Source organism: Schistocerca gregaria, chromosome 2 (assembly GCF_023897955.1).
Source record: "Schistocerca gregaria isolate iqSchGreg1 chromosome 2, iqSchGreg1.2, whole genome shotgun sequence".
Classification (NCBI taxonomy): domain Eukaryota; kingdom Metazoa; phylum Arthropoda; class Insecta; order Orthoptera; family Acrididae; genus Schistocerca; species Schistocerca gregaria.
Genome location: NC_064921.1, coordinates 60,050,440 through 60,063,023, shown reverse-complemented (window position 1 = coordinate 60,063,023; position 12,584 = coordinate 60,050,440). Strand labels below are relative to the sequence as shown.

General features: G+C 38.3%; 1 protein-coding gene across 6 annotated transcripts in view; it reads right to left on the bottom strand.

Annotated features, from left to right (window-relative positions):
• LOC126336313 (E3 ubiquitin-protein ligase UBR5) overlaps nucleotides 1-10,884 on the bottom strand; it is a 322,944-nt gene extending 312,060 nt beyond the window's left edge. For 4 of the 6 annotated variants that reach the window (XM_049999854.1, XM_049999856.1, XM_049999859.1 and 1 more), the window contains exon 1: nucleotides 10,471-10,881. In XM_049999854.1, the coding sequence (XP_049855811.1) occupies nucleotides 10,471-10,532 (62 nt within the window). In that variant the 5' untranslated portion in view covers nucleotides 10,533-10,881. Of the gene's footprint in view, nucleotides 1-10,470 lie in introns of all 6 variants that reach the window. The other 2 variants (XM_049999857.1, XM_049999858.1) reach the window with 1 other exon arrangement.
• Nucleotides 10,885-12,584: the final 1,700 nt, after the last annotated feature.

Here is a 12,584-nt window from a genome sequence, read left to right as displayed (position 1 = left end):
ACACAAAAGAGCTGGGTGTCAGAGCATGGAGACGGAAAGCCATGGACGGGACAGAATGGCAGGATATTGTCACGGAAGCCTAGATCTAACAAGGGCTGTAGAGGTAAGTAAGTAAGTAAGTAAGTAAGTAAGTACACAAGAACCTTTCGGTATGGTATTAATCACTAGTGAAGTGAAACGTGGTTGAAACATAAATGAATAATCAATTTAAAAGAACAATGATTAAATTTAAAAGAACAATGATGAAATGATACATACAAAACAAAATAATATTTCTACAAAGTGATTACAGATTTGTTTGCAGAAACACAAAAGTGCCACAATTTCATACTTCTAATGACCAAAAAAACAAATACAATAAAATAAAGAATAATCCTGGACAAAATCCAGAACGAGATCTTGGATTTCTGGAGAAAGAGGAAATTTGAAATACAGATTAAGCTGCAATTATGTCTGTCTGTCTGTCTGAGGAGTACAAAACAGAAGAAAATTGCTGCAAACTAGAAGGAACGAGATGTGCTATGTCAATCTTGGAATGAAGCAGTGGTAAAAGTAGAACTGAGAACGTCAACATTCTCTCACGATCAAGACAAAGTTCGTATGTATACTGCAGAGTGGTCTCAGTCCTGCAGTGAAAACCAAGTTATCTCTGGCAAATTTGAATAAAAACCATAGAGAAACATTAACAAGCCCCAATTTTAAGAGGGATGAGTTCCCTATTCCTTGGTCTGCTTTTAAGAGATACATGTAAAATACAGGGTGTTTCAAAAATGACCGGTATATCTGAAACAGCAATAAAAACTAAACAAGCAGCGATAGAAATACACCGTTTGTTGCAATATGCTTGGGACAACAGTACATTTTCAGGCGGTCAAACTTTCGAAATTACAGTAGTTACAATTTTCAACAACAGATGGCGCTGCAAGTGATATGAAAGATATAGAAGACAACGCAGTCTGTGGGTGCACCATTCTGTACGTCGTCTTTCTGCTGTAAGCGTGTGCTGTTCACAACGTGCAAGTGTGCTGTGGACAACGTGGTTAATTCCTTAGAACAGAGGATTTTTCTGGTGTTGGAATTCCACCGCCTAGAACACAGTGTTGTTGCAACAAGACGAAGTTTTCAACAGAAGTTTAATGTAACCAAAGGACCGAAAAGCGATACAATAAAGGATCTGTTTGAAAAATTTCAACGGACTGGGGATGTGACGGATGAACGTGCTGGAAAGGTAGGGTGACCGCGTACGGCAACCACAGAGGGCAACATGCAGCTAGTGCAGCAGGTGATCCAACAGCGGCCTCGGGTTTCCGTTCGCCGTGTTGCAGCTGCGGTCAAAATGACGCCAACGTCCACGTATCGTCTCATGCGCCAGAGTTTACACCTCTATCCATACAAAATTCAAACGCGGCAAACCCTCAGCGCCGCTACCATTGCTGCACAAGAGACGTTCACTAACGGCGATATGCATGAGGGCAGCATTTGGTTTACTGACGAAGCTTATTTTTACCTGGACGGCTTCGTCAATAAACAGAACTGGCGCATATGGGGAACCGAAAAGCCCCATGTTGCAGTCCCATCGTCCCTGCATCCTCAAAAAGTACTGGTCTGGGCCGCCATTTCTTCCAAAGGAATCATTGGCCCATTTTTCAAATCCGAAACGATTACTGCATCATGCTATCTGGACATTCTTCGTGAATTTGTGGCGGTACAAACTGCCTTAGACGACACTGCGAACACCTCGTGGTTTATGCAAGATGGTGCCCGGCCACATCGCATGGGCGACGTCTTTAATTTCCTGAATGAATATTTCGATGATCGTGTGATTGCTTTGGGCTATCCGAAACATACAGGAGGCGGTGTGGATTGGCCTCCCTATTCGCCAGACATGAACCCCTATGACTTCTTTGTGTGGGGACACTTGAAAGACCAGGTGTACCGCCAGAATCCAGAAACAATTGAACAGCTGAAGCAGTACATCTCATCTGCCTGTGAAGCCATTCCGACAGACACGTTGTCAAAGGTTTCGGGTAATTTCATTCAGAGACTACGCCATATTATTGCTACACATGGTGGATATGTGGAAAATATCGTACTATAGTTTCCCAGACCGCAGCGCCATCTGTTGTTGACAATCGTAACTACTGTAATTTCGAAAGTTTGTCTGCCTGAAAATGTACTGTTGTCCCAAGCATATTGCAACAAACGGTGTATTTCTATCGCTGCTCGTTTAGTTTGTATTGCCGTTTCAAATATACCTGTCATTTTTGAAACACCCTGTACTAAACAAAGAAAAGAAAATATGGTAAGTAAACTGTTTATTAACTCAAAAGTAATGACCATAACTCTAAATACATTTAGTGCTCTGTGAAACGAGACAGCCAATGCCTTCATGGGAAAATGTTTGCAACTGCAACAGAACCATGATGTGCCCAGGCATGCAGCGCTTCACCAGAAGTAAATCAACAGTCACAAACATTTTTCCTCAGGCCTCCAAAGAACTGGAAATCACATGGGCAGAGATTGTGACAGTATCGACAACCTGAAAGGTCTTCCCAGTGAAACTTCTGCAATGTACTCTAAAGGTAAACAAAGTAAGAGCCTACAGAATATCAGACCAGCTGTGTGGCTGGATTTAAGAGTTTTTAGCAAACAGAACACAGCATGTTGTTATCAATGGAGAGACGTCAACAGGCATTAATGTGACCTGTGGCTTGCCACAGGGGAGTGTTATGGGACCATTGCTTTTCACAATATATATAAATGACCTAGTAGATAGTGTCGGAAGTTCCATGCGGCTTTTCGCAGATGATGCTGTAGTATACAGAGAAGTTGCAGCATTAGAAAATTGTAGCGAAATGCAGGAAGATCTGCAGCGGATAGGCGCTTGGTGTAGGGAGTGGCAACTGACCCTTAACATAGACAAATGTAATGTATTGCGAATACATAGAACGAAGGATCCTTTATTGTATGATTATATGACAGTGGAACAAACACTGGTAGCAGTTCCTCCTGTAAAATATCTGGGAGTATGCATGCGGAACGATTTGAAGTGGAATGATCATATAAAATTAATTATTGGTAAGGCGGGTACCAGGTTGAGATTCATTGGGAGAGTCCTTAGAAAATGTAGTCCATCAACAAAGGAGGTGGCTTACAAAACACTCGTTCGACCTATACTTGAGTACTGCTCAATCAGTGTGAGATCCGTACCAGATCGGGTTGACGGAGGAGATAGAGAAGGTCCAAAGAAGAGCGGCGCGTTTCGTCAGAGGGTTATTTGGTAACCGAGATAGCGTTAAGGAAATGTTTAGCAAACTCAAGTGGCAGACTCTGCAAGAGAGGCGCTCTGCATCGCGGTGTAGCTTGCTCGCCAGGTTTTGAGAAGGTGCGTTTCTGGATGAGGTATCGAATATACTGCTTCCCCCTACTTATACCTCCCGTGGAGATCACGAATGTAAAATTAGAGAGATTCGAGAGCACACAGAGGCTTTCCCGCGAACCATATGCGACGAACAGAAAATGGAGGCAATGACAGTGGCACGTAAAGTGCCCTCCGCCACACACCGTTGGGTGGCTTGCGGAGTATGAATGTAGATGTAAACAACCTTGGCAATATGTGAGCCCACCCATCTGTCTTGTTTTCATTTGACTGTACCTTACGGAATACATGGTGAAACTGCCTGTTCAACACATAGACGACCACCACCATATTTCAAAAGAAAGCGTTGTGCAGATCATTCAAAAATGTTGTTTTAATACATCAGATTCCCAAAACTGATTATTTACAGATTACAAACATTATGCAAGGAGCCTGTCAGCACACAAATAGCCTCCAGATATACACCACAATAGAGCCTAGTAAAACAACAAAGTGAATTACAACTACTGCTATATTTGTCTGAGAATTGCATCAATCTGATAGTAGTAGCTCTATTAAACGTAAATAAATGTCGCATCAAATATTATTATCTGGAAGTTCATACATAACACATTCAAATTGAAAAACTGTTCTAACATCTCATCGATAACGTAGTAAGTAAGAGATGGAGCAACTCAAACTGGAGAAAAAATTCGACCTGTCCTGTCCTTTCCTCTCTTTTCCTATCCAGGCAAACCATCTCGGCATTCATGTTATGCAATATAGGGAAACCACAGTAAACCTAGAAAAGGATGGCCAGAGGAGGATTTGAATTATTGTTCTCCCAAATATGAGTCCAATTTCCAACACTGTGCCATCTTGTTCAGTGGAAAATGTTAAAGAATGTACATGCAATTTGCTTGTACAAATGAATCACTATGAAAAAAACCATATGGTTACAAAGCACACAACTATTTACACTAGCAGAACACACCTGTTTAATTCATGTTAATTGTTAACTGTGTAATCCACATCAGTCTTCTTTACATTACTTGCAGCAGAACATGAGTGTCTAATCTATGTTATTATTTTTTTTACAACACTTAGTCTCAACATTTACTGCACTTGAATCAACTGCAGTTTTAGAATACAGTTCCCAGCATTCAACTAGCCTTCAACCTACCACACAGCCTACAGTAACAGGAAAATTCTGTTTCTGCAGGCAACTGTTAAATTCGAGGCAGTATTAGTCTTAATTATTTGAAAATGAGCATTAGATTTAGATGTAATACTGATGACTACAGTATGTCATTACAGATTAACATTCAGACTGCCATACATATGGGACTTGAAACCAGTTATGACTTCTTCCAAGGCACCATAATGGCATTTAGGCTAAGTGATCTAGCTGAATCATGGAAAACCTAAAGTAGACCCTACATCAGATCAGCTCTTGAGCCGATTTGAATGTCTCAAGCATTATACACAACAGCAAATTATCCTCAGTTTAATTTGGACAGATTATCTACTTCTTCCTCTTTTCACACTCATGGATCTGGGTCAATGCACATCAATTGGTGTTGAGGTTCTCACATGACCATAATGTATTTTGAAGAAATTTTGCTTGAACATTTGCACCTTTCCAATAAACACTAGTGAAGTTCCATGATCACTAATTTAATACTTGCAGAGATCTTGCCTCTTGTTTGACCCCTTTCATGCAGAGCTGCATTGAAAGCTCTATCAACAGCGTACCCATTAGTTTTTGGCAACATTGAGACATAATATATCCGGAAATATTTTCTTGAAAGAAACAGGACTAGGGAATCTTGTACAACTTTTTGCATTCTCTGCAGTTAAATAATTAAAAGAAATTTCATGAGCAATTTTTATACAGATAATTTGAATAAAATCGGACAAAAAAAAAACATTGGCACTTGAAGTTTAGCTTTCTTATATCCCCTAAGCTAGTCTTAACAAATCAGAAGCTTTGCATGTGATAATTTGCTGCTCAAACATAAAATTTCTGTAGACAACTTTTGTAAAAAAAATCTCAAAAAGGAATATTTTCAGCCCACTTACAAAAAGCATTTCCCGCAATCTCACATAAACCATTTACATTAGAAAGACTACGTTCTAACCCACCCAAAAAACTAAATTTGGTTTTGCAATGTGAGCAAACAAGACTCTATGCAAACTATAAAGAGGTGAAGGTCCAGTGAAATCACTGACCATATTCTGCTGGTTCTAAAATTGAATCTGACCTTTTTATCATGTTTACAGGTATTTACTGCACTAAGAGGAAGGCAGTATAAAAAATCCTGATCAATAGGAAGTAAGCTTAAATCAGCTTTTGTCATGACCCGTTTTGACACATTTAAGTCAGTTCTTTGGGGTAATAAATTCTATGGAATTAAACTAGTTTGTTTTAAGACACAAAAACAACAAGGGTCATACGCGCCCATGTCAGAACCTCAGAATACGAAGATTAAAAAGGAGTAAAAAATGACTACACATTAAGCCCAATTGACGGAAGGAAAGATAGCTAAAAACATGGGACTTTGTGAAGGGTCCATAAAATACAGGGCAAAGATCTCCGCTGTAAATACTGTGCAGTGTTCCAGAAGCTGATACCAAAAAGCATTAGTGCCAACAATGAAGTGTAGACAAAGGCACTCAGTGAGAAGTTAGAAAAACATGGTGATAGAGGGAGTCCTTAGGAAGCAAGTGAAGTCCAAGGTGAACACAGGCTGGCACATGAAGCCAAGGTGGTGAAGGGTTCACACGCTCTGGGAAAGTGGCAGGTAGCACGAAGATAAGCCGCCGGAGCAATAGTCAAAACAAACTACAGGAGGTAACAGAAAAGAGGGACACACTCCATACAGGCAATCAAAGGAGTCACTGAAGAAGGAGGCATAAGATGGGTGGCCTAGTATGGCAGACAAATGACATGCATATCTGCTAAGGACAAACAGTATAACAGTAGTAGTTCTGCAGCTTCTGCATACAGACACTTAACCAGTCTAGTGTAAATGCCACCAGTGGCCAAACGGATGCCACAATGGTGTATTGTGTTGAGGCAGTGTAAGATGGACAGATGTATAAATGAAGCACCCATAGCCTAGTTTCGAATGGACAAGGGACCCGTACAAACGGAGGAAGGTGGTCTTATCTGCTCCCCAGGAAGTACTGCTGAAGAAACTTGGGACATTGAGCAACTGGGTAGAGATGGCGGCCACATAAGACGTGGAAGGATGAAGAAAGTTTCCTATAGAGCATGAGCCCTAAGAACTTTTTAGTTTCAACGAACGGAAGAGCAACAGGCCCAAGATGTGATGATGGTAGAAGAAACCAACTGCGCTGCCAGAAATTTGTAGATACAGTTTTGTCAGTGGAAAAGTGAAATCCATTGCCTATGCTACACAAGTAAAGAGGATCGAAACAACACCGTAGACACCGCTCAAGGAGACAAGTCTATGAAGAACTGCATTAGGTGAGAATTAAACTAGTTATAAACTTCGAAATATAACTGTGGATTACTGAGGAACTGGAGATCACAGTAATAAAATTATTGCAGAATAACTGCAACAAACATTCTATAAAGTTTTACACTACTGTCGTATGTGTGAATTTTGGTGAAGTTAATAGCAGCCTGCCTGACATTTTTTTGAAGAGGATTCATGTTAATAAGAATTTTGAATGTGTCTTTTTTATTTTCTGATACAACTGATGTTTAATTCTGGTCCAAAGTATAGATATTCTCTGATTGCATAGTTTGCAGTTTATGTGGAACGTAGGTGTACTGATGTAAAACTGTATAAATGTGTTGCTACGGAGCATGGTGGCTTAACAACTGCTGCTTTCTTTTGCAGTGAGAAAACTAGAATTCCATCACCATGGTGGCCATGGGTGGTTGGTTGGGTTTCTTTACCACAGGATCCTAAGCCTGAAAAGTATAACCAGAGTGTCTCAAGCCTGGTGATACATTTCTTTAAGTGTTACAAGCCAAATCTAGAAGAGGTTTCCTTTATGATCTTAACCTTTTGTTTACTCCAAGATACTTAAATGTTTCAGAAGTTTCATTATGGTGTCACTGAATATCACAAGAAAACTGCACTGCCAGGCAGATGTTGCCACTTGTAAGAGCAGGAATAAAGCACTAATCCAAAACCTAGCACTTTTCACTCCTTGAGGGCCAATAAAATTAATTTGTTGGGCCATGTGATGCTTAAAGCTTACAAAAGTGTCCCCCTGCTCTGTGGAAGCCTTAGAAAAGTTTCCAATCCACCACTCTTTTTTTCACACATGCATGCAGCATACTGTCCTTTCTCCAGGTCCAATGTTAAGATACTTTTTTCACTGTAACTAATTTTTGCCAGAAAAAAGAACACGCCATTTCAATTTCTGCTGACCTGAATTACTGTTGAAAACAATGATGATTTTCTGTAGTTCCTGTTAAGAGTATTGGTATGCCCTAGTTTAAACCTCTCTTCTTCTGACATTTCATTTTCCTCAATTTCTTCTTCACTCATGAAACTAAGTTCAATGCGATTATGCTTTCAATGCAGAAGTGAAACAGCTCTTTAGGCATAAGAATCTGCCAATTAATGGGCCCCTCACAAACTTGCACTTGCTGCCAATCACTGTATTGTGCATCCAATCCCAGCACAACACAACTTTTCACGATTTGCAGCAAAAAAATTCTGTTCAGCCCTCATTCCAAAGTATCTTTTACAATAGCACTAACTGAGAAAATTTTTGGTAGTTTTACACTATGTGCTGTAGTCAACAATAAGATAATGGGTGTGGGAAAGCTGAATTAACTGTATTTTCACATATTTGATCAGCTCCTTGATGAAAACATGAACAGTAATTGTGCCATGTTAGAGAGTCACTGACAATATAAAAACTCACAGGCTCCGCCTACCTCATTATGAGGAAAATAGACAACAAACGAAAGGACTGATACTCGACTATTTCCGTCACGAAAACCTTGCATTATATCCTGAATGGTAAATGAATTATTTTCACAAAAAACCACTAGCTTAATAAGCTCATCTTCCTATAGATCAAATGTAAGGGCTTTGAGACGCAAACTTTGATGCCTTATCAATGTAATGATGGTGTGACGGACTCCAAATTTTTCTTTCTACTTCTTCAGTAGATTTATCCATCGACATTTGCTTCGTATCCTGTGTGTCCCGATCAGTATAGATCATCTGACAACACAAAAGAATTTCCTGTACCTTGATGTATGAAATAGCCCGAAACTGCAGATGCTACAATTTCTGGCCCACGACTCATTTCTCAGTGAAGTAGCATGCATTCTTTTACACTGTAGACTGCCATGCTGACACACTCAAGTGATTTCCTCAAATCATTAGACTCACACAAAAAGATAACACTAATTCAACTGTAATACCGAATTCTTTATGCCCTTTCATTTTATATAAAAAGAATTTTACAACTGCAGAATATAATAAAAACACGTGAGATTCAATTTGAGCCCCAGAAGAATTTTCACTTGCCATTCTTATTATGCATTACACGATTTCATTGTAAGACCAATATAGTTCTTTAGGTGGGATGTTCCATATTCAATATGTGACAATATTTGTGGAATCTTTTGCTTATCTCTTAAGCTTAGTATCTTTATGTCAACAAATCTTGCACCTGCATAACCCAGGCAGTGCAATAATTACAGAGAATAAGGTTATCATACAAAATAAGAGCATCAAGTTATTAACTGGTCATTCATTGTGTGCGCTTGGAGCTGCAGCTACACAAACCATGTCGCTGTGGATTGACACAGGAGTTCAGAGGACTGCAATCGAGGGCGTTACCAAGGATGAGCCAAAAACAGGCACTCATACAGAATGTTATGCACACAAAGAAATAATTACCACACTATGTTGTGAATCAGACAGGCAGGGAATTTGTTTCATAATAGCATTTTCCAATACACAGAACTTTGTGAGACCTATCACAGGCTCATGAACTGCCTCTAGACTAACCAATATAACCACAAAACTGAAATAAGATGTTGTGGCATCACATGAAAACACTGATTTACAATAACCGTTTTCTACATCTCCCAAAACAAAAAATGGTAATAACACTGATCACAAATGTATAATATCAACTACAATTTTCTTTTCTGATGTCAGGCAGTATCCAAGTATCATCAGTATCACACACAAGAAAATACAGGCATATGAAGATAGCCTACATGTGGGAGGGAAAGCCACATGGTTGGCAGTGACTTTATTAAGGGACCCATCCTGGCATCTACAGATTGCATGGTATTACAACATCCAAAATATAAACAAATTACAGATATTGAGCTTGATAAATTTCAAGGCTAGCAGTTTTCCTTGATACTTGACTCAAATTAACCTACTCCACTCTCACCAGGAAGAGAATTTCTCATTAAATTTTTCGCATATACTTACAACTTAACTAACTCAAACGTAAGAGAAAATATAAATATTATTTATAGCACATTACAGGTTGATAATAGAACACTAAATTAAGTTTTTCCACTAACCCAAACTTACTGACATGTCTGAAACATCCGTAAAACCCTCGCATTTGGAAAAAAGTAATAATGGTATTAGTAGTGTGTTGTCATTAGCATTACCATGCAGTATAAAATACATACAGTAATAGAACAAACAATCTCTCTTAAATGAGTCTTTATCCAATTATATCTCATAACGCTAAACTATTTCTTCTTATACGCAAACAAGTAACCATCCGTTACGTGGACATCAGAGTTCAACAATTTAACGATTACACGCTACACTCAAGTTTCGCGCAATCTAACTTTCTACGTCACAATATTATGAAACTTCTGCCTTCCCGTTAATTGAACATCAGAAATGGATTCCTAAAATTCTTAAGCAGAAAAATATACTTTTTTCGGCTGACGAAGATGGTGGTCCTATTGCTATAGTATTGATTTTGCAATTTATGTAGACAACGTCATATGATGCAGAAACCTAAATTTATGATATTTCGAAGTTACGTATGTAAAACAAAGTCAGGCAATATCAAACTGAATAACGACAAGTTTATCGAAAGTTTAAATCTTCAATTGATGATGTTTTTACCTATCATTCAGCTGATCTTCAGTTCCTGGAAGTGGATGAACAACAAAATGCAATGACGACATTTCTTCTATTTCTTCCTGCGCCAAATGTTTTCTTTCAAATCAGATTTGTAACACACATAATTTCACACAATCCCATCAACAATCACTACATACAGCCATCTTCCACGACAGCGATCAAACTACGAGTAGATTGTGCTGCACTCTGTGTTTTCCGACCAATATATTGAAAGGACTAAGAAAATCCAACACATTATTAGAACTACAGTTTATCTTTAATAAACAACCAGTGGAGGCTTCCAAATATTGAGGCCTCGTATTTGTTTTGAAACAATCGCAGATTCACATGCCACTAAACATGCAACTCAACTAAGAATTTAGATATCACAGTTCGGAACGTTCACGAACAAAACAAGTGACGACACCGAGAAAAACCTATACCGCGGTAATTCGAAACGTAGTAACAAACAGTTAAATGGAAGTAAAGTTAGTGCTAGCAATGTGATAATGTTCAGATGACATCTAAAACATATTGTGCCGTGCTTCACACTAAACAGAAGCTAAATTGGTAACTCTGATGTTGTCTCGTCGTATTTCTAATTTACAGAATTCTGAGGGGTCTGCCACAGTCATGTCGTAATTCCTCCACGATAGTCTGGCAGTCTATTCGTCGAAATGTGGTTGAGGAATTACGAAATGACTCCGCCGGAAACTCGAGAATTCTAAAAGTCATAATTATATTCGTTTGCTAGTTATGTCCACGTTGAGTAGTAAGGTTCGTAATAAATATAATAACTTTGAAAAAGTGCAATTTATTTAAGAAACGTTGATTATATGGGAAAGCATAAGTTTCGCAGTCAGTAACAGTTGATGTTCCACAAGTGTTTTATAATTGCCGAACAAAAAATTTCATGAACTGCGATATTTTATCTGCCTTAAGCATTAGGGGATGTAGATATAAACATTATTCTGTAGAAAATATAAATTGATATATTTTTTGGGACACAATGAGTAATTTCTTCCCTTCAGATTCAACTTACTACAAGCAAATGACAGTGTTACACTGTTCTTGTACCTCTCATGATGAATCTTCTTGCGAGCAGGTACAAATTGCTAGTGGCGTTCCATATGGTTCAATTCTGGGACCACTCCTGTTGTCATTACATGTAACTGATCTCCTATATTATTCTGTTGACGTAGATATTCTCTTGTTTGCTGACGATGCAAACATCATAATCAAGCCATGTAGAGCAATAAAAGACATATTCAGAAATGTTATAGACAAGAATAACAAAAAACTGAGTGAAATGTGTAACATATGTATCTGGCAACACACAATTTTCAGACCATTTGATTTAATGCACAGGAGGCATGTCAATATTTCTAACAAGAAAATTTTTAACAGAAATAAAAAAGTTTACATTATATTATATACATTTCTGAGACACAGCTACACAAATGAATGCTGCAGTTTCTGCTACACACAAATAAAGTGTATAATTACCTTGTTCAAACTGTGAAACCGACGTTGATTAAATCTTCAATGGAATAATAACACTTTTCCACCAGAAAAGGGAAGTGTAATATTTTCAATGGACTAAGATCCATGTCAAATACACTACTGTCTTTTATTTTATTGTAAATCTTAAACGATATATATAGTCAGGTGTTTGAGCATTGATTTCTGAGAAGAGTGTTGGGAGTTCAAAATTCTCACTGTGGGGAGAGCTGCAGTTGAGCTTGAAATGGGAAGAGTTTTCAGTATTATTATATAAGAATAGCAATACTTTATACATGTACAGACAGGGAATAGATAGTACTTTATAATCTTTTAACATTTGTTGACAGAATACCCCATGTTTGGTAATAGACATGCTCCCAGTTGTTCTCTTTTGAAATACTAAATATCTCTTGATATATGTTCAATTTCTCCAGAAAATTGTGTCATTACAAATAACTGACACAAGTAGCAATGATATGCTACCCTTCTGGTGTCTATGTTTGTGACACCTGCTAAAATACAAACTGCAGATGCTAAACTGTTAAGTTTATTTGTTAAGTACTCAATGTGCGCTTTCCAATTTAGATTATAATCAAGATTTAGGCATAAGAAAG